This window comes from Aspergillus ruber (assembly GCF_000600275.1).
Source record: "Aspergillus ruber CBS 135680 unplaced genomic scaffold scaffold00010, whole genome shotgun sequence".
NCBI classification, from domain to species: Eukaryota; Fungi; Ascomycota; class Eurotiomycetes; order Eurotiales; family Aspergillaceae; genus Aspergillus; species Aspergillus ruber.
Window position 1 is genome coordinate 633,539 of NW_024467306.1, and position 20,810 is coordinate 654,348.

A 20,810-nucleotide genomic window follows, 5' to 3' on the forward strand; every position below is an offset into this window, starting at 1 on the left:
TATAGGTGCTTATCTATCGGAGTATTGAAAGCGAACTTCTAGGGAAGGGGTTGCTCGGGAAATAGTATAGGGGATGGCTTAATTGCCACTGTATGCGAAGAAAACTTCAAACTGGCTAGGAAGCTAGACGTTATCGTCTATCATCCTGGATATCGGTCCACCAATCTGCCATGAGGGTAAGATTAATATCGGGGTGTTCTGGTCCGAATGTAAACACCGATGTCCACGGAACATTATAGGGCTCAAATTATGCTGTAAAACAAAAGAAGGTAGGGGAGGGGATAAGTCAAATAGGAAAGAGAGGGACGAAGTAGAAGAATGAGAAATGATGACATTTTACATTCACTGCACCAAGCCCATCAAGAAGCGCAACTACATCGCAAAGAAAAAAGATGATAAGTGAATCTTTCTCTAGGATGATGCATTAGGTTGGTTAGCTATACAAGTCTAGTATCTATACATGCAATCATCAACTACCAAATCATTACTCATAAGCCGCCTTAAACCCCTCACTGAACCCATAATCCGTATACCCCTCTTTACCCTGCGCATAAACACCCTCCTGCCTAACCTCCGCTAACGGCAGCCCCTCCCGAACCCTAAACGGCAGGTCCGGATTCGCAATATACGGCCGCCCAAAAGCAACCATAACATCATTATCCTTGTACTCCTCAACAGCCTTCATCGCGGTCTCACCCGTGTAATTACCAGCAACCATAACCGGGCCGGCCTTGTTATAGCTGTCGATCAACGGACGGAGTGATCCGCCAGATGCCTTGGCCTCCGACCCACACAGATGCAGATACGCAAGTTTGAGGTCTGACAGGTTCTCGATGAGATGCGAGAATTGCGGGATAGGGTCTTCCATGCGCATATCCTGGAATCTGCTCCAGGGACTTAGTCGGATGGCAGTCTTATCGTTACCCACGGCCTTTGTGACAGCGCGGGTAACGTCTAGTGCGAAGCGAGAGCGGTTGGGAATAGTACCGCCCCAGGTGTCAGTACGATTGTTGGATATGTCTTGTATAAATTGGTCGACAAGGTAGCCATTTGCGCCATGGATCTCAACGCCGTCGAAGCCTGCCTTTATGGCATTTTCCGCTGCGACTGCATAATCTCTCACTGCGGCGAGGATTTCTTCTTCTGCTAGCGGTCTGGGATAATGCATTTCTCCACTGAACATGCTCTTCATGGGAACATCTCCGCTAGACACAAGGTCTAAGCCCTTCTCCTTCATAAACCCGGGATTCGCAGTACGTCCCAGCGCCCAGAGCTGCATGTATATATGCGAGCCCTTCTCGTGCACTGCATTGGTGACTTCTTTCCATGCGGAGATCTGCTCTTCGCTGTAGATCCCGGGGACATTGGTGTAGCCGCCGTGGCGGGGGGAGATGACGGTAGCTTCGGTAATGAGGAGGGAGCCTGGAACAGAGGCGCGTTGGCGATAGTAGTCTTTTACGAGGGGGAGGAGGGGGGTGTGGGTGTTTGAAGCGCGGAGACGGGTCATGGGGGCCATGGTTAGGCGGTGGGAGAGGGTTGATTGGCCCACGCGGAGAGGTGTGAAAAGTTTAGATGTTGACATTTTGGTGTATTCGGGGTATAGAATGAATGATAGGAAATAATTGATTGCCCAGGTATCCTCCAATATGCCGGCGGATATAAATAGGATGGGCAGTCTGCAATTGTACTAGAGTATTCCGTACCGTACCCTTGGTGCGGACTACCTCCTCCGCATTGATTTCTCAGTCTTTATATTCAGCCAATCAGATTATCTCTATCTCGGGGTTTGGAGAGCGAAACTCCGAGCGACAGTCATCCCCCATCCGCCCGGGTTCCGGGAGCCCACAGCGGAACCCGAATCGGTAGTGGTTCTGATTGGACAGGGGGAGCCAAGAGCGGAATGCTAGACAGTTGTTTACTCCGTACCGGAACTGCAACAACGTATATGGCTTATTGTTTTCATTATTATGCACAAGAATGGAAAGCATGGTTTCCCATAACGGTGTATACGTATTCATTTATAATGTTACCTTGAGCATTCTGAAGCAAAACGAAAGTCAACGGCATAGCTAAAGGATCACAAGTATCATCACATGGATGATCATGCACCATAGTATATACACTCCCCGAGACCTAATTGAACCAGACCCACTCCGGCCATTTAGTCAATGAACTGCAGTCTGATCGTAGTTGAGATCGCACGCATGCGGATTCTTCAAACAGTACTTCGGCATCAACGCTTCAGCCTGCACTCCGTTTGCAACCAGATACTCCCGGAAGTTCAAAATCCGCTGCGTCATCAAGGTCGTCCGCTTGTTTCCCTCGTTATCGCGGTTGCCAGACCACACCAACTCCGCCAGTGCGGCAGCACGTGGCCAGATCTTGCTTGACACTGTCACATCGTCGGTCTGCTCAGTCCACAAGGCAACGGCTGCTCCGATAACGTGCTTCGCTTGCGTTTCGGTGAGGTTGGTCGTAAAATCGTAGTCATAGATGCGCTGCCACGATTTGTACGGTGCACACCACGATCCACCGTTGCCTCCGTAGTTGAAGTTAGGAGTGTCGGGGTCTGGGTTGTCCATGATGTTGTATCGAGGGTCATTGCCAAGGAATCCACCCTGACCACAATCCAGGTATAGAAAGTCGGCCGACGACACAATCACATCGTATCCTTGTGCGGTCAGTTTATCGATATATTCCAGCCCATTGTTCCAGTTCTGCATGACCACGTCCTTGGGTACTTCATTGGCATGCTCATTGGACAGGACGATGTCTTCCCACATTATCAGACGGCGATTGCTGTGAACACTGCGGAATATAGGCAGGGCATGGTCCACCCAGTATTGTGCCAGGTCATTATAGGTACGTGAAGGATCCTCAGCAAACCACTCAGTAACATAGCGACTGTAGTTGAAGCAGTTGGGCTGGATCTCGTCGGCTCCAACATGAAACCACTTGTCAGGGAAAATGCCCGACAGCTCACGGTAAACATCGCCCACGATATCGTACGTCTTGTTGTTCAAGATATCGAGTTGCCCTGGGTTTGGTTCGACCGCAGTGTGGTACTTCCATACATCGTTGGACCACCAAGAGTCGGTGCATGTTACGATTTCCGGATCGACCTGCTGCCATCCAGCAGCCGCATGACTGGGCATGTCGACCTCGGGAATGATGCGGACTCCACGAGCACGAGCATAGCCGACGATGTGGCGCATGTCGTCGTGAGTATAGATCTCCCGTTTCGAGTAAGCGTCATTGGTCATGTTGGGATGCGCGTCGATTTGCGCAGGCCACGACTGAGCATCACCAATGTGCCAGTGCAGGACATTGAGCTTGGACAGGGCCAGACCATCGATCTGCTCGAGCAGTTTGGGAACCGTAATGAAGTTACGCCCAGTATCGATCATGATACCACGGTACGGGTACAAGGGCGCATCCCAGATTTCGACAGGCTCCTCGATAATCAATCCTCCGTGACCGTCAGAGATGATCAGCTGCTGCAGAGTGGTAAACGCATGGAGAACACCCCAGACAGTCTTGGCGGAAATGGAAACACTGCTGGAGCTCTCCGTGACATTCAACGAGTAAGACTCATCGACACCATGTTGCAAATCAGCATGGGTATCTTCAACATTGACATCAACATAAGTCAACGACGGGGAAGGCGCTCGTTTGGCCTTGTGAGCGGAGGGCGTGGGAAATGCGGGATATGAAGCGATGGGAGCCTCTGTAGCAGCAGGAACCCAATGCAGCGAAGAAACAGCGTGCCAGGCTCTATCCCAAGCGTTAGCCAGAAGCTGAGTGTGGGTGTCGTGTGTTAAACGGAGAGAGATACGGCCGTTCAGGTGCTTGGAGCCGGACGATCCCCAGGTGATCTTGCGTGGAGCTGGCAAGGGGTTAACGCTGACTGCTGCGACTGATGAGACAGCTGCAGCCAGAGTCAGTATGGAGAGCTTCATGGCCAAAAAAAACGATGGATTAACAGTGCATGGAGATGGAAGATGTGAAGAAGAATAGATGGGATGGGAGGTGCGGAGAAATAAAGGAGGAAGGCGAGGGTGATCAGCTGGTGATCAGCTGGTGATCAGCGAGGGAAGCTGAGCTTTAGCACCTTCCCAACATTCCACAGTACGGTCCAGACATGCTATTGAGAGACACCAAAACGGCTTTTTACAGCGAAAAACTTACGTGTAACCATAATAGAGACGTTAGGGAGGCTGCACTTCATCCCTGGTCATATTGAGAATGTTCGTTTACTTTGTGGAGTACTCCGTAGTTACTATGCACGCTATACTCTGGGTAAAGCTCGGTTCGTGACTCTGTACTGTACGTACTTAAATAGTAGAAGTAAGGTACATTATATCGACCAATGATAACTCAAATCAGTTTTCCAACGACTTTTCCGTCTCCATCCCTTCGCGAATGCTCTCCTTAATTGCCTCGGCTTCCTGGTCAGAAGGCGCTACGCAGGGCCGTCGCGGGTATCTCCCGTACCCCCGATATGTCTGCAACGCGCTCTTCACCCCCACAAATCCTCCCTTGATAGCGAGCCAATCCGCACGGGCCACAATCGCTTGGAGCTTCTGCGCCTCCGCCACATTGCCGCTGTTGTAAAGCTCCATGACCTTCACGCAGGAGCGGGGGATCAAGTTGGCAATACCAGCAATCACACCAGCGCCACCGGCGATAAGCGTCTGCAGGGTGAAGTCCGAAGAACCGCCAAAGGTAAGAAAGGAGGGTTTGGCCTGCGATGTAATACGGGCGAGCTTGCCGGTGTTGCCGCAGGTAAGCTTGGTGCCAACAATGTTGGGGTGCTGGGAGAGTGCAAGGATATCATCGGACGTGAGGTCGATACCACCAGATGCGCCGGGGAAGTTGTAGATGAGAACAGGGATGGGAGAGGCGTCTGCGGCGATACGGAAGTGGTCAAGCAGGGCCTCGTTAGACACCTGGCCCTTGTAATAGCATGGCGGAAGGATAATGGTGTAGTCTCCTCCAGCCTCTGCAGCGTCTTGACAGAACCGAATTGTTTCTCTGGTAGACGAGGATCCGCAGCCAACAATCACAGGCACGGAGGTGAAGCCGGCAGCGTCGAGAGCTTTACGGGTGTGAGCTGTGACAAGTTTGCGCTCTTCCCGATCGAGGTGGACGGCCTCCCCATTGCTTCCCTGTGTGACAATTCCGGCAACACCAGCTTGGGCGAGGTAAACCGCATGGGCTTCGACGGTTGGGAGGTCCAGGTCTTCATTCTCTTGGAAGAAGGCGACGGTAGGGACGTAAACGCCGGGAATGAGTTGTCTCGTCATGTTGCTGTAGTAGGGTCTGAAATAATTAACTGTTAGCTATGGTCGGAGACAGGTTTATATAGCAGTATAGATCCGGAGAAGCACCGATGCAACCCCGCCCCCACGAGTGTATCGCGATAATAAAGATGCTCCGTCACTGGCCGAAACCCCACGCTGCCAAATCCGGGGTTGCGTGGGATGATGACTCAGCTATCTTCTTCACTCGGCACATATTTATGTATGCACTGTCGTCCTATATAGATGCAGAATTGATAGAGAAAATGTTATAGAATGAGGGGGAGAAAGTATGAAAGTGATGTATTGAATAGAAGTCATGCCATGTATTCCAATTACCAAAGTTACCGTATGCGCCCACCTTAATACGCTCGTCTCCCTGTATTGTCCCGTACCGTAACATCGCCAACTGCTCCTTCGGCCTCAACTTTTCTCTCTCGCCCTTCGCCGGCGACCAGCAGCTTCAATCCCGGGTGAACTCCTTTATTTCTCCGTTATTGGCTTCCCTATACCCGGAAACCCTCCAGATGTAATTCACCATGGCTGTCCGGTCCAGGTCGTCTCTGCATGTGCGACAGGATTCCGAACTGAGTCTGCTTCCTCCGCCCTCAAAACGCCCTCGTATACAACATCTCAATCCCCTTCCTTCGTCTTCTTCGCGCCGTCTTCGTCGTCGCGGCAGTTCGCCCGATCTGCTAGATACCACCATCGAACCCGCTACCACCCCTAAACCTCTCGCTGTCCGTCCCGCCAACTCACCCCTTTCGGCCGCTACTGCTGCTCCGCTACCGCGCGCATCAGCGCGACGACCACGACTCATATCCTCGGCCTCGTCCTCCACATATCACCACTGTTCACCTCCTCCTTCGTCTTCTAATAACCCGAAAACTCCGCATTTCAGAAATCACCATGAAACCCCGTCCACCACTCCCATCCCAGATCCGCGCGAATCCCCCGATCCGCTAGATACCATATCTCCCGCTCCCGCAATTTCCTCCCCCCGACCACGTCCGCCTCCCGCTGTGCGTGAGAGCCGCCACCATCACCCACAGCAACCAAAACAGCAACACAATGTTGAACATAAACCTGCGGAGAACCTCGTGGGGTCAGACAAGGCATCCCGGAACAATGTCGGTCGAAATTCGCGGAGGAACATCAGCGTTCCGCCGTCGGAATCGGAACCGCCGCCAGCGCCAGTTCCAACTCCCGCCCCCTCCGCGGGACGGGAACGGCGGTCCTTGCGATCTCATGACAGCGGACCCAAGTTTAGAAGCGAATTGGCAGCTTATTTCCCAAACTACGATCAATTGCTGAGTCTGGAACCTCAGAAAACGGGTATGCTGCATGCCAATTGTGTCTTTTGTGTCGGCGTGGAACTGACGGGATCGTAGAATTCCTGACCGGAGATACGACGATCCAGTTGATTGACGATCTCACCAAACCTCCATCAACATACCTACCTCTTGATCCGGAATTGCCCTTTGGAAATCCTCTTTCGAAGTTCCACAATTGCAAGATAATACAATTACCGGAACCCGAGGACCACGGTGCTGGCGAAGAAGATCCCTTGAGTGAGGGAGCTTATTTCCGCGCACACCGCAGAGTCGAACGACAGGAGAAACAACTTCGGAACATCGAGCGTGAACGGGCCCAACATGAAAAGCTCCAAGTAGACCGTCTCTTAGAGGAGCTACGAGGTCATGACTGGCTTCGCGTGATGGGGATCACGGCCACAGATAACAAGAAACTCTACGAGCCGAAGCGCGATTTTTTCGTCAAAGAACTCTCTGCTTTGATTGAGAAGTTCAGAATCTGGAAAGAAGAGGAGAAACGTCGGAAATTAGCCAAGGACAAGCCATCCTCACCAGATGCTCCTCCTGAGAACGATAGTATTCGGGATAGCATCGATGTCCAGAGTAACGGTGAACTTGTTGATCCCAACGACGTCGATGTCCAAGCAGCCCGTCAACTCCATCGCGAAGCCCGAACCGCCACATCGGGCAAGAAACCCAAACCCTCAGCATCATCCGAGAAACGCCGCAAATCCAAAATCGCACCATCTACTGCTGACCAGGAACCATCAGAGCCACATCCCTCTCAACAACCTCCACAATCATCACCTCCTCTTGTTCCCGAGCTTCTTCCACCTGTCGAGAGTAAACCCTTCACCTCATTTTACCCCGATCCTCAAGCCCGTGCCGTCGCTCTGGCAAAGGGAACATCCCCTACCAACCGCCGAACCAACCGCCTTCAACATCAAACCCTCGCCTTTGGCCATCCAATCCCAGAGATGGAAGAGCAAGAGTTTGAATTGCCGCCTGAGATTCTCACCGAAGACGCAATTCTGGCGAGCCAGCGAAAACAGAGGCGGATGAGGAGGGATAGCAGAAGAGGACAGGCGTAGCGCAGTATAGTATAGTATCTTCCTTCGTTCTTTCAAGTTCTTTTCGTGTCCTTCGTTCATATTCCTTTTATTTCTTACTTCTTTCTCCCTGGACTGGGTCCAGATCATGCCATTTCTATTAATATTTTTTTTATCTCCTTTTGTCATTACTGGGCTAGCATAGCATCGTTTAGATTAGAGATAGCAATATCGATATTCTTTTCATGTCTGGTATTCTCTGTCTTCCAATATACGCTGAATCTGTGGTTTGCTTAAGTCAAGATTCCGTTCGACTGGACGTTTGACGCGACATCTTCCAAAGTACACTACTATCTTACAATGTCCGCAGACACGTTGATCTTGGATTTTACGTCCACTCATATCCTTGAGATACTAAAAACGTCAAGGTGCGTCATCGATATACAAGATAGACAAAGACGGCATTCCATTTTTGTCTTGAAAGTTGTATGACCATTGCCCTACTCATCTACGGTTCTGATCTAGCAAACTCCTGAATCGGTACCACAACAAGGGCGGCAAAGGCTTCAGCAAATGCAGCCGCAATTTGAACCGCCTCCGCTTCGAACTCAACGCCTATTAGAACCTCAGTTCTCTCGGCGTATGTCGCGAGCCTAGCACGGGGTTGTTCCGTATTATCACGGATACTTCGAGCGGCTCAATCCGGTAGATTTCAACCCTCATATCAAAAGGTTCACGACGGACAAGTATCATCCACCAGTGATATTGCTGAAGTTCCCGCCTGGTGTGGAATAGTTGAATTGCGCGAGCTACTCCGAAGGCTGTATCGAGAAGGCTGTTCGTGGGCTTGGAGAGGTCCATAGGGCATTGGTGCAGCATTACGATGTCTACACGAAAAAAATATTCTTATTGCTACTGGGCAGAAGGAGCAAAATGTGGGGAAAGAGCCGTGTGGATTTATTTTGATGTAGCGATGACTTATCCTTGTCGGGGAGCTATGCCGAAGAAGGTGGGCTATTGCGGTTATGAGAAGAATGTGTTTAAAAGCCATGAGGCGATGCTAGTAGGTTAAATGGTAACCTTGAGCTATAGGGGTGGGTTGGCTAGTGTGACGCGAGGACTAGAATTAGGACTCTCCTGCGAACATGAGGTACTATGAGGGTTGCATGTATTAATATCAACGAACTACTATTGGCTGTATCTGATTATGTGCTGGGACCGGGTTGAAGAAATGATAGTGAGTGAATGGAAACTGCCTTTCACTGATGTATTTGTTCCAACTTAAGCAATTCGTCAAGTCAGTATGCCTCCGCTCCTTTCTTCTCTCTCTCCTTTCAGACTAGCTTTGATACACGCAATAGCAACTAGCAACACGGTAAGGATAAGGGACAGTTGCGTTCTGTATGATCGTATCCGTGGCTTCGACATTAGTAACATCGGTAAGTACAAGGCAAGCTTTAAGGACGATCTCGAGTCATTGCTCCAGTGACTTTATCAAATATGGAGCGCAGGAACAAGCCTGTGCAATTACTGAACACCCCACACCAAGATCGGTGAAACAACCAATTTTGCAAGCACTTTTTCTTCCTAAAACCTACCCTAGCTACGGCCCTTGGAAGAGCGCGAGGCGACAGAATTCGCTAGAAACCTATAAAGCGCTTTTCCGGGAGCTGGGCCAGTGTCAACCTAGTATAACTGCGGACGATCAAGATCCACATAACACATGATTTTGAAAAATATGACGGAATAGAGACAAGTCATGTTAGACAGCCCAACTCAACGGTCAGTGACCTAGCTTGTGTGTATTAACACCGTCGTTGCTACGCTGTGTACCAGACTTGTTCCTTATTCTTGTTGGTGTCATTAGAGACATGAAGAAAGCAGGCACTTTGCTTGTCTATTCAACTGAATGGTTGAAAACAGAAACCAAGGTTGTTCTCCTCGCGAGAAGCATATTTAGATGACCCCTTGTCAGGCTAAGCCAGCAAGCAGTGATTTGACACAGAAAAGAGATTTTGGACATTTTATACAAGAAATGTGGTCAAAGAGACGTATTTGCTGTCCTGAAACTCATCCACAAGAATGCCTGTATGCCCTGTGCACAACGAACAACGAATTCAGATAATATCTTCCCGAGACCTTTCTATAGACGACACCTAGAAGAATGGAAGATACTGCAGAATCAATCTGATAATTCGATGGATTTGGTGCTCAGTGTCTCGGTTCTTTCGCACGTTTGGTTACAAAATTGTCTTGATGAGTATAACAGCTGCCATTCCATGTCCTGGGCTCGCGCCTTAGTCTGCTAGTGCTGTGGAAATTCTGGAAGGGGAAAGCTTTTTGTCCTAGCTGTTTAAATAAATAGCTGTAAACAGAACACTATTTGTTTCTCCCTCGTCCGATTCCCGTGGGATGGATCTGTTATTATTTCGGATGGCTTTTGTCTCTGCAGGTAAATATTCCTGGACTTGATCATGCGCGACCTATGCAGGACTCCAATGATGGTGGGAATCAATCCAGGGCTAGGAAGTCGAGTTCTAGAAGGGTTACTTGGAGTAGTTAGGGCTAGTATGTCGGGATGCTAGACACGAGAATGGAGCCAGAGTTGATATTGCACGCTTCCAGTACAACACAGATGTGGCAATATACAGGGTCACGAACGAGAACTGGCTCTCGTTTGACGCGCCAGTCACATTCCAGCAAGATCTTGGTTACCATCAGACAAGACTAACATGAAAATAAAGCGAAGCGAGTATGCAGTCAATAAAATACAACATCATATTTTTCTCTATAATGTTACCAGTATGAATATAGTATCAATATGCCGTAGATATTACAGTAATAGTTTAACCGACTCCGACGAACGCCAACCTAGTCCATAACTCGGAAACACATGCCATCATGCAATGCACAGCATTATGCAGATGCAGTATCAAGTATCAAAAAAAGAAATTGACAAGGAGAGAAAAAGAGCAAAAGAATTTAGTTGCTTGCAGCACACGAGAAACTCGCGCTGCTGGGATTATCGTGGATGGCTTTTCCGGAGACGTAGAGGCCGAGGCCACACTGTTCACGTTATTAATTTGAACTGATAGTTTTAATACAGGTAGGACGTACCAGGATCGCGCCAATGCCGACGACAATGACATTGAGAAGTGTCAGAGCGATCTTTCTTGGGGAGGAGAAGTACAAGCCCCTGTTCATATGCAGCCAGAAGATCCCGCTCAGGCCATAGGTAAACCAACTTGCGAACAATGCAGTCTTAACTGGTCAGTACGATTTATGTTGCAGAAGGGAGTAAGACGTACAATCAAGCTCAGGAGATTGCTGAACACTGGAATGGCAGAGGCAATGATCCAGGCAATAATCCAGAGGGCCAGGCCGATACCAATCCAGGTGCCAACGGCGATTAAGTCACGCTTGTGCATGCGGTCCGTGCCGCGGAAGAGCCGAATGTAGACGTACTTGAAAGCGACGTGACCGTTGATGACACCAGCGATAATAATCTAATCTGTTAGCAGAGTCCAGCCTCACAGGAGAGTTGGCGTACAGTTGGCAGCGCGATTCCGTAGGCAATCTTGGAAACTAGAGTACCAGCTGATCCAAGGGCGGGAGATGCGACTTCGGCGCCGGTGTAGCGGTAAATGACAATGGCAGCGATGATATACAGTGAGATATCGATACCCTGGAGCAAGCAAAGGGCCTTGGGGTAGTCGCGAGGATCCTTGAGTTCAGCCATGAGGCCGAAGAAGGCGGCGTGTCCGGCTAGAGATGGTTGGTTTGCGGTCGTAGTTATAAGCTGGGGCACTTACAGAAAGCAAAGACAATGTTGGTCACTGCAGTGAAGCCGTGGAAAAGGTTGGTCTTCACAGTAGCCTCAACAGCGGCTCCATTATCTTGGACACCAACCGCAATCATGGTGATCATCACCGCAGAAAGGATACTGATAAACGCTGCACTAAGTTAGCCATCGAATTCGCTCTTAGGGCACAGGGGTCACTCACAAACAAGCGAAAGCCACGACATCTTCTCCAACGTCCTAGGCAGCGAGCAAATAAATGAAATGATCGTCCCCACAACCCCAAACACAATCGAGCAAGTCCCATTGTTGGTGATCGTATTCATAGCCACCGTAAACGTGAGAATGTGGCTCGCCATGATAAAAACCAGGAACAGCATTTGTCCAATCCCCAGCAACTCACGCCCAAACCGCCCCATCAAGACCTCACCCGCATCCGCCATGTTGGTGATGTGCGGATACTTCCACTTGAACTGACCGATGACATAACCCGTATATGTTGCTATGATACCTAGCCCGATGAGGATGATGATAGCGGGGACTAGACCTAGACCTGCGACGGCCTTGGGTAGCGAGAGGACACCTAGAGAGACGGTTTCGGCGACCATGAGTAACCCACATTGCCTGTAGTACAAAGAACGTGTCAGTTGGGATGTGTCCGTGTGGGGTCTCAATGGCCGTTAAACAGTAGCAGAATGAATCCAAACGTACCACCACTTCAAGACCTTGTATTTGACTTCGGCAAACTCCTCGTTACCAAAGGCATCCTGCTGGTAGGCTGGAATCTGATCGTCCTTCTTCTCGTCGATGGCGGAGATCTCGTCCGGGCCAGTGTTCTTCTTGTTCTCACTCTCGTGGCCCGTTTCCAGGTCGATGGTGGTAGGAGGGGCGTCAACAATCTGAGGAGCCATAATGAACTGGACAATAGAGTGCCGTAAACTAACTGACAATGGCACAGATGTAGAAAGTTAAAGGCAACAAGGGAAAAAGTGGAAAGAGATGAAAAACAAAGCAGCGGGGGAACAAGGGAACTTTAAAGAGAGCCTGGCAAGCCAGCACCTTCTTGGCTGGCTTCCCCCCGGCTGGCCTCTACAAGCACAAGTAAATGTCACCGAAGAGAGTAAAACAAAAAGCCCGCGTGCTCCGGATCGAAGCGCCCGACCAATCAACAGCCAGGATATCCTCTCCGTGGTCACGGCCCGTTGATATACATATTGAGGTAAGCTGTCACTACTCTAACTACATACACGTACTCCGTACTCACTCCGTACTACTTGTACTGTACTATACCCTATGCCACGAGAATAAGCAAATAACAGGATCAATAGCATCAAGCTTTGTGCTATATCCCAATTCAGCACTCCAGGATGACAGCTCCGCCCCTCCCTGTGTAACGCACACACACACACACACGCACTCGGGGCGGATATCGCTTATCGAGTCAGTTCCGGATGATACCGAGTTGTTTTGCCTCTGGCGCCACAGCTGCAGGCGCAGATAAAAGAATACACGGGAGAGAATAAACACCGCGACTACAATCCTATCTATAATCTAGCACCTGAATGTCTTGTGCAGAGAAACCGTTGATAACCCTTTATCAGTGATTAAGTTATGAAATTGTCAGATCACTGCCGTTTCCAGTGATTATGTTATCTCGCGTCGCCAGACAAGGCAATTGTCCGAATGCTCCTCGTTATCCAATTGGTCAGGGCGTTGACTTGGATGTTGACAGGGAATACGGGCCAATTACGGGTGAGTGAATGCCAGGGTTACATCTTACAGGGACACCGCATGAGTGAGCAGCTTGGCTGAGTTGAGCTAATGTATGTAGTCAGCTTAAGGGAAAGTATAGAGATCGTTCTAGATTGCCACATTGAGCCAGCACCCAACTGCATCGTATCTACGAGTTCTGCATTTCCGCGGCATCCAAATAGGCAATATAAACGGTTTCAGCCCGCTGAGATTAGCGGTAGGGTAGACTGCTAGTGAGGCACTCATGCATACATAACTAGACAAGAGACTTATGCAGGATCCCATGCATGATCCATGTAGATGAATCCTAATCCCCGGATTCTCCAACCCCGGATTCCGCTCATTCTCGAGAATAAATAGCGTAGTCGGTCCGCTTTTTTTCCCGTGTAATGAAATCCACTGTTTGCGGGGAGTCCAGCACAATTGGTTGCTATTACACATAATATCTGCTACGGGTGGAGTTCATCCGGTTGTGCCATGAGGTTATTTTCGTCTGGGTCTGGGGTAACGCGATATGACAGAATCTACTGGCCCTTTGCAGGTTCGTGCAATGGTACGGAAATTTGCAATTCCGGCTTCTGAAGCGGCACCCTTTAGAATGACGCCGAGGAGCCGCGAGACCCTCTCGCCCTGTCGAGGACTTGGCCGCATTTCTTAGCTCATAGAGTAGGAATATGAGCCATTAACCAATCACTTGGCAATATAACCGAGTGGTCTAGCATCGTTGGTCTAGTGGTAGAATTCGTCGTTGCCATCGACGAGGCCCGTGTTCGATTCACGGACGATGCAACTTTTTTTTAAACTTTTTAAACAAACTTTTTAAAGTTACGGTCGAAATAGCATGACCTGCTATGTATTACGGGCTCAACATTCAATCAGCTTATGAGACTCAAAAGTTGGTGCGTCGACCGTGGCGAACGGATGTTCTCGCCTTCAGCACATTGTCTATCGTCTCAATCACATTCTACACTGTGGAAGCTTGTCTCATGCGAACTTGGCAACACTGAAGACCGTGGCCTCTCGTTGCCAGTGCTTCGGTCAGCCTCAAATGACAAATTGTGACATTACATCGTCATGCAAGGTTCTTATCACTCCGCATTGATCTGGGGGGGGCGGTGAGGTCATAACGTGAGCAAAAACAGCGCAAGTCGCTTATTTTCGGGACCGCGATGATCGGGCCTGTATTCCCAGACGCCAGACACGGAGCTTGCTTATCAAGGGCCTATTTTCATAACGTCAGTTCTTGATAGGATCAGGCGATATACGCAGCGGTGTTTTATTCCGGAGAGTCGTATGCTGTGACTATACTTCTGATAGCTCGAGTTAGCTGCTGGGCAACACAAAATATGCGGCAAAACAAGTAAGAACAAATGCATCAGAGAGAAGATTACGGTCCTCATAACCTCACACATCGAGCTAAGATGGCGTGGCGTTAAGCCTAAGGATGACAAGAAGATTCTCATCATTTGCAGTAATACCAACAAAACAGATACAAACTTACCATGAGCAAGACACCAGCAGTGATGAATATCCTTGAAAACCAACTTCTCAATCCTCATACGAAATAATCCTCCGTCCAGCAAACGGAGCACTGGCGGCAGGTCTCCGAATCCCACGAGATTCCTGCTCATCATCATAATCCAGTGCCGTCGTCCCAGAACCGATATCAGCCGACTCGGTCAGCTTCGAACCGACCCGCTTCAACCCGCCCTCATCATTATCTCCGTCCCCACGCTTCCGCTTCGCATTCCCAGTCTGAGCCGGACCCTGAGCCTGCTCATCAGAGCCCTCATACTCCGCCTCCTCTTCTCTTAACTGTCTCTCGCGCAGTATGGCGTGTATCTCACTATGCCGAAATATCCTAATCTGCTCCTCTGTGAGAGTACGTTTTACGCCGTCAGGGTAGCGCCCGAGATGTTCGGTATCGTCATCATAGTATTCTTCTTCTTCGTACGAGTAGTAAGCATCTTCGGCTGGAGCAGTCGGGGTGTCACATGCTGGTGTTCGGTGGCCGAGGAAATGCTTGGCTTGGAAGGTTTGGAGGTCGTTCTGGGTGCAAATATGTTAGTCGGGTCTTATTCGACGGAGTGAAAAGGGGTAAAGCTTACTGGAGTCACTGGTGGGATTTGTAGTTGAGCCATGATGCTGGTTGTCACTAAGGAAAATGAGTCGGAGTGCGGAAACGCGTAGAATGGCGCGATGTGGTCACGTTACCTGTAATCTTACATAAATTACACCACAGATGCTAGTTTGTTGGTAGCTATTAAATAGTAATATAAAGGTGGAAAGTTATCGAAAAAGAGAAAATGAAACATATTCATGATGCTAATTATGGTATCATAGTAAGTATATGTAAAGGTGCAATTACAATCCACCAATGCCCTTCTGCTCAACAATCCCACTCGGCAGTGGTATGCTACATATATTATTCCCAATCTTCGCCTTGACACAATCAAAACGCACCCTGAGGCCTTCCAACCCCTGCAATTCAATACTCGCCAGTCGTTCGTTGTCATTTGTAGAAGGTTCCGTGAGACTCCAAGCAATAGAGATATGGAAGCAGTGCGAGTAGTCCTCATTTGCCTCGTTCGTTTGCTTCTGCTGTCCGAAACTATTCTGGTTTGCCTTTTCGTATAAAGGAGGTTGATTAAACGAAGCAAGCGAGCGATTGGAGAGCTTCAGCAAACGATTTAATCCATCGTTCGCGGGTTTCTGCGCACGTAGGACAAGGAACCACCGCGTTTTCTCGTAGTTAGATACCCAATGCAGGTTTCCTGGCATGATGTCGAACCTGAATAATGTCAGAACACTGCGTATTCCAAATAAAGGTGGGTGAGATACTCACGGTGGCACATTTGAATCCCGAACCGCAATCTGATATGCATCGATAAAAGATTGTCTTTGTTGAGTCCGCAGAACAACCGGCCTGGATAAACTTATGTGCAGCGGAAGCTGTGCACCCAGGTCACTCCGCAGGAGACTATGTATGACCCTGGGTCTATCTCCTAGTTTACTCTCAGACTTTTGAATGAGATTTTCTAATACCCCGAGCTCACTTTTGCTCGGGAACCCTGTTCACCTATGTCAGCCAGTCAGAACACGTAAGCAATCGGCATCTAGGAGCAGAGAAACTTACACTCGAGATACAAATGCGTAGGCCAGTTCCCTTCAACGTGCGGGATCACTCGTTTCCGTCCTCCATGGAGGCTGGGGTCATCTTGGATGCTGACGCGAGTGCTGGTGGCGTAGAGGTCGTAGAAGGTTGTTGGTAACGGGGGAAGTGATGAGCCTTGATTACTGGGGCGCTGAGCATTTGGGCGAATTCGCTTGGCTGGTGGAGGGGGTGGTAGTTGGGTGTCTGAGTCAGATTCTGAATCTGAGTATTGGACCAGGGACATGGTAGAGTTGGATACGGGAGCGGAGTTGTTGTGATGGTGGTTTTATTGGTAATACAGTACTCCGCTTGGGTGTTGTATTACCGCGCTAACTTTCTATGTTTTCTCTACTATAGAGCAAATGGTTACCCCGGTATACCTTCATAGGGGCGCCATGTTTCTCTATTTCCAATGGTCGACCACCACCATGATGCTGTAGCAAAACTGCTAGCTAAATGTATGCCTGAGAGCCTGTATTGAAAGCCTGAAAATGTAGGCTCAAAGGGTACAGTCATACTCCTGTAACCTTAACTTTCTTTTTCGACTCAGACTCCAGGCACGGAAGGTACGGAAGGCTATTGACTTGATGCGATTGTTCCCGATGTTTCTCGCATGTATTATCCGTATAGCCTAGCACAGATGCTTACAATTGCTAGGTAGGCACCACATAACATATTCGGTAAGTGAGCTGGACATGTAAACGAGCTGGGCACCAACGTATACCATACTGAACCGCCCTTTTTAAAGGCTTCAATATCACAACAACAGGGCTTTTACTTGGATCGAGATTTCAAATAGAACATTATATTACGTATTTAAAACATATAACAAGTGGTCAGGTTGTTGAAATGCCTGTATGGCCAGGTAATATAAGTTACACTGTAATATATATATATATATATGTATATCCGAATGTAGCGAATAAAATTATATATAAAAAAAAAAACCTGGGAAATGGAAACCATATGCTGTAGGCTTGTCTCTATAGGTATACCATACTCACAGGCCTCAATATTTGAAAGTGGTGCATATATCGCAGTTCTAAAAAGGGCGATTTAGTATGGAATACGTTGGCGTCCAGCTCGCTCACCGAATACGTTAGAAGTTGTATCGGATTCCTGTTTGTAGCGAGAACCCCTGATTAGATACACTAGTGAATTTTCCAGTCATCGAGCAGGCTACTCTAGACGGGTCCAGGCCATCGGACACTACAGGTAAGCTTAAATTAGTGGAAAGCACGGCTCATCGGCAGCACATGGCCAATGATTCCCAAGGAAAAGTGAAAGTGAATTCTTCAGTCTCTCCTTGCCTCTTGCGCATACTTCACATAGATTTCCCTGTCAGACCAACCCTACGGTATAATCCCGAGAAAAAGGAATCTCGTCTGTAGTGTTACTCGAGTGTGTGGTGGAGTATACTCAGCGATGATCCATGACGTCAGGCAAAACATACAAACAAGCAGTCAACGACTGTCAAAGACTGTCAGCAACAGCCGGTCTAGATCATTCCATGGCTGACTCCTACATAGTAATATATCGTACTGGATAGAGCCCGACACTCAGGCGTCCGGCACTTCCACACAGTGTCATCATCGAGATAAAACTTTAAATGCATTTCAGTCCCAACCGGGTCTAGCACTCCCGGACAACCCTCACGCTAACCACTTTGGGCATCCGCTTACCCCGGAACTAAACCAGAATGGGAAGTCTAGATCGATAGAGTGTTGGACTACGCAAGTCATCACGTCACTCTGGGCCTCGTGAGTCTTGCGCCTGCCTTACCTGGCTCCGACTGCGCCTACATGCGCTGCCCGCTGGGCAGCTATTTCTAAGCTGCCTGCTGTTGTCCCAGTCAGCATCTTTTCTTTTTCCTCCCACATCTCCCTGGTCACACTGCGTTTCTTCATACTGCCATCTTGCTTTTGCTTATTATAAACACTGCTTTACCCCACCACCTGGTATAAACAGTCTTTTGTTGGACTGTTATTCTTTTTCTTGTCGTGGCAAGGCACAGCCAAACCATAGACACAGCATGCCCACCATTGTGTCTTCCCGTCAGCTTCCCTACGCTGACTACCTTCGTGGCGCTCAGTATATTGAGGACTGTCCCCCTCAGGACCACTGGTACTCCGAGCAAGTCACCAACATGAATGCTGGTAGCAACAATCCCTACCGCTGCAACTCTCTCGAGTCGCTCTGCCGCCGTGCCAGTGCCGACTCCCTCCGCTCGGTGCCTTCCGTCGACTTCTCGGGCACGCTGGAACACCACCCAGTGCACCCCAGGACAAACTGGGCAAGTGCCAACTATGAGGACAGCCGTCTCCGTCCCCGCCCCAAGAGCTACCCAGAGCCTCGGAGATACTCCCCAAATTCTGGCCTGGTCAATCCGGATGTCATCGACAGGATGGACAACGTGGGCGACCTCATGTACCACCATGAAGGCCCTTACGATGCCGTGTGCAGAGAGCGGAATCGCAACACCCAGGCGAGCCCGCTGGAGGCTGTCAGCCGATCGAACGAGGAGGCACTCAGAGCCACCCCTCGCGAGCGGATCATCGACAGTGTTCGCAACAACCGGCCCCTGGATGGCACCGCTTTCTACCCGCCGGGTCATACGGACAACGGTGGGAACACGTACGACTACGAAGAGGGGACCAATATGATGAGTGACTTTGGGAATTTTGCGCGCAATCCTGGATTTGTAAATTCCACTCCCCTTGCTTGATATATTGCATACTAACTTTGTCTGCAGAAATTCCGGGACGAAGACTTCAAGAACGACCCGTTCTACACAAAACCGCCGCCCAAGCCTTATATTTTCGTGGCCAAGGTGCTCAAGCGCTGCGGATTCAAGCGCATCCCTGTCTAGACGGGTCGTTTAGGCATATGTCAAGCCTACCTCTTGACCCAAGTCGCTCATTTGAAGTTGTCACGACGTTACGAGGTCATATACCCTCTTCGGAGTATGGTGTTTATACAATGTTGTGCTTTCTTTTGTCTTTCTTTTGTTTGGGCATTGGTGTTCTTTTCTGGTCAACATGGAGTTGTCGGTTTTGTGTTGTTCACCGTATAGATGGATGGAACCGATGTTACTTTGTTGGGGTATAGGATTTTAACTAGCTCCCTTCTATGCTGTATACAGTTTTAGCTTCACCTGGTGAATACAAACAATTTTCTACTTTGAAATTGCCACTTTAAGCCCCGAAGTCTGGCTCAGTATGTGCGTCAGCCTGACCTCAAAACGGGAAGCATCGCACTACCTATAAGGTAAGGGAAGCTGCCATGGGGAACTGCAATAAAGATCCACGTCAACACGAAGATCATGACAGATCTGACGCTCTCCTGCACGTAGTTTTCTATTTTTGGCCTTTACTGCAGTATTACTCATAATTGATACAGCTTGACCTATCAGCTTAACCATCATGGCTACCGTTCAACGTCACCCTCTCCACAGCCTTGGCCCAATCCATCCGCCCAAAGTTGACAAGAGTGCGATCAAACCGTCCGCCGCGAGGAAAATCAACATCCGTGTCAAGGATCCGTTGGACCACGCAGCCCCGGCCATTCTACACGAGCCACGCAAGTACAGCATCGACGATGCCAATGCATCAGCTGTGGTATTGGTCAGCGGTGCTGGCGGAGGAGTGAGTGGTCCAGCCGGTAAACTCTACACCGTATCGAACCACATCTGCATATTTATGAAAAGCTAAATTATCCCGTAGGAATCTACCCATCATTAGCAGACAAACTATCCCTCCTCCTCTCCATCCCCTGCATCCGCCTCGACTATCGCCTCGCCGCAGACACAGACCACTGTACTGCCGACATCATCGCCTCCCTAAACTACCTCTCGCAGCACTACAAAACCACTAATTTTGTTCTCGTCGGCTGGTCCTTCGGCGGCAGCCCCTGCTTCACAGCCGCAGCCGAAGAACCTAATCGCATCCGCGGCGTCGCGACCATCGCCTCGCAGACCGCCAGAACAGCGGGCGTGAAGGGTTTGGCGCCTAGGCCGTTGCTGCTGTTGCATGGGTTGGGGGATAGTGTGCTGGGCAGTGAGTGTTCGGAGGCGTTGTATCGGCAGTATGGGGATGAGAGTGAGAATGGAGGGCAGAGGGTGATTAAGTTGTTTGAGGGGGGGGATCATGGGTTGAGTGGGTTGGGGCCAGAGGTGGAGGGATTGTTACTTGGGTTTATTGGGAGTGTACTTGGGTTTGAGAAGCAGTTGGGTGAACCGGAGACGAGGGAGGTTGCTGGGGAGGATTTTGTGGGTGGGGATGGAGAAAGGGTTAGGGAGATGGAGGAGGGAAGAGATTTGGAAAGGGAGATGTTGAGTGTTTGATAAATTATTATGGATTTTGGGGGGTATTTTGTGATTATTTTTTTTTTTTTTGGGTAGAGAGTACTCCGGAGTAAATTGTTAGTACGTCCTATAGATTACGG

At 49.4% G+C, this 20,810-nt stretch overlaps 10 protein-coding genes and 1 non-coding gene across 11 annotated transcripts; 5 read left to right on the forward strand and 6 right to left on the reverse strand.

The window, feature by feature from the left end:
* Window positions 1–484: 484 nt before the first annotated feature.
* On the reverse strand, window positions 485–1,582 carry EURHEDRAFT_454102 (alkene reductase; the record flags this gene model as incomplete). Its single annotated transcript, XM_040784172.1, has 1 exon — window positions 485–1,582. One exon carries the CDS (start codon window positions 1,580–1,582, stop codon window positions 485–487), a length of 1,098 nt encoding a protein of 365 aa, XP_040639710.1.
* A 299-nt stretch (window positions 1,583–1,881) lies between these two features.
* EURHEDRAFT_411763 (beta-N-acetylhexosaminidase) lies at window positions 1,882–4,029 on the reverse strand. The gene has a single exon (XM_040781719.1). It carries the CDS (start codon window positions 3,957–3,959, stop codon window positions 2,166–2,168), a length of 1,794 nt encoding a protein of 597 aa, XP_040639711.1. The 5' UTR covers window positions 3,960–4,029; the 3' UTR covers window positions 1,882–2,165.
* Window positions 4,030–4,232: 203 nt separating this feature from the next.
* EURHEDRAFT_411764 (dihydrodipicolinate synthase family protein) lies at window positions 4,233–5,582 on the reverse strand. The gene has a single exon (XM_040781720.1). The coding sequence runs from the start codon at window positions 5,304–5,306 to the stop codon at window positions 4,383–4,385; it is 924 nt and encodes a 307-aa protein (XP_040639712.1). The 5' UTR covers window positions 5,307–5,582; the 3' UTR covers window positions 4,233–4,382.
* Window positions 5,583–5,732: 150 nt separating this feature from the next.
* EURHEDRAFT_530459 (acetyltransferase SAS4-like domain-containing protein) lies at window positions 5,733–7,704 on the forward strand (the record flags this gene model as incomplete). The annotated part of the gene is made up of 2 exons (XM_040787148.1): window positions 5,733–6,635; window positions 6,692–7,704. Exons 1-2 carry the CDS (start codon window positions 5,840–5,842, stop codon window positions 7,702–7,704), a joined length of 1,809 nt encoding a protein of 602 aa, XP_040639713.1. The 5' UTR covers window positions 5,733–5,839.
* Window positions 7,705–10,644: 2,940 nt separating this feature from the next.
* Window positions 10,645–12,372, reverse strand: EURHEDRAFT_377070 (neutral amino acid permease; the record flags this gene model as incomplete). The annotated part of the gene is made up of 7 exons (XM_040778919.1): window positions 10,645–10,728; window positions 10,780–10,923; window positions 10,971–11,168; window positions 11,213–11,427; window positions 11,475–11,615; window positions 11,667–12,085; window positions 12,173–12,372. 7 exons carry the CDS (start codon window positions 12,370–12,372, stop codon window positions 10,645–10,647), a joined length of 1,401 nt encoding a protein of 466 aa, XP_040639714.1.
* A 1,554-nt stretch (window positions 12,373–13,926) lies between these two features.
* Window positions 13,927–14,326, forward strand: EURHEDRAFT_411768 (uncharacterized protein). The gene has a single exon (XM_040781721.1). The coding sequence runs from the start codon at window positions 14,065–14,067 to the stop codon at window positions 14,218–14,220; it is 156 nt and encodes a 51-aa protein (XP_040639715.1). The 5' UTR covers window positions 13,927–14,064; the 3' UTR covers window positions 14,221–14,326.
* Window positions 13,932–14,002, forward strand: EURHEDRAFT_t63. Its single transcript has one exon. It is a non-coding gene; the product is annotated as a tRNA-Gly (tRNA).
* EURHEDRAFT_411769 (DUF3807 domain-containing protein) lies at window positions 14,317–15,362 on the reverse strand. The gene is made up of 3 exons (XM_040781722.1): window positions 15,322–15,362; window positions 14,715–15,262; window positions 14,317–14,523 (listed from the first exon to the last, which is right to left on the reverse strand). The coding sequence occupies exons 1-2, from the start codon at window positions 15,352–15,354 to the stop codon at window positions 14,762–14,764; spliced, it is 534 nt and encodes a 177-aa protein (XP_040639716.1). The 5' UTR covers window positions 15,355–15,362; the 3' UTR covers window positions 14,317–14,523; window positions 14,715–14,761.
* Window positions 15,363–15,534: 172 nt separating this feature from the next.
* On the reverse strand, window positions 15,535–16,642 carry EURHEDRAFT_385924 (HVSL domain-containing protein). The gene is made up of 3 exons (XM_040779662.1): window positions 16,350–16,642; window positions 16,059–16,284; window positions 15,535–16,004 (listed from the first exon to the last, which is right to left on the reverse strand). Exons 1-3 carry the CDS (start codon window positions 16,609–16,611, stop codon window positions 15,578–15,580), a joined length of 915 nt encoding a protein of 304 aa, XP_040639717.1. The 5' UTR covers window positions 16,612–16,642; the 3' UTR covers window positions 15,535–15,577.
* A 1,871-nt stretch (window positions 16,643–18,513) lies between these two features.
* EURHEDRAFT_454246 (uncharacterized protein) lies at window positions 18,514–19,236 on the forward strand (the record flags this gene model as incomplete). Its single annotated transcript, XM_040784183.1, has 2 exons — window positions 18,514–19,068; window positions 19,120–19,236. The coding sequence occupies 2 exons, from the start codon at window positions 18,514–18,516 to the stop codon at window positions 19,234–19,236; spliced, it is 672 nt and encodes a 223-aa protein (XP_040639718.1).
* Window positions 19,237–19,789: 553 nt separating this feature from the next.
* On the forward strand, window positions 19,790–20,709 carry EURHEDRAFT_402194 (uncharacterized protein; the record flags this gene model as incomplete). The annotated part of the gene is made up of 2 exons (XM_040780126.1): window positions 19,790–20,027; window positions 20,090–20,709. 2 exons carry the CDS (start codon window positions 19,790–19,792, stop codon window positions 20,707–20,709), a joined length of 858 nt encoding a protein of 285 aa, XP_040639719.1.
* Between the last annotated feature and the right edge of the window lie 101 nt (window positions 20,710–20,810).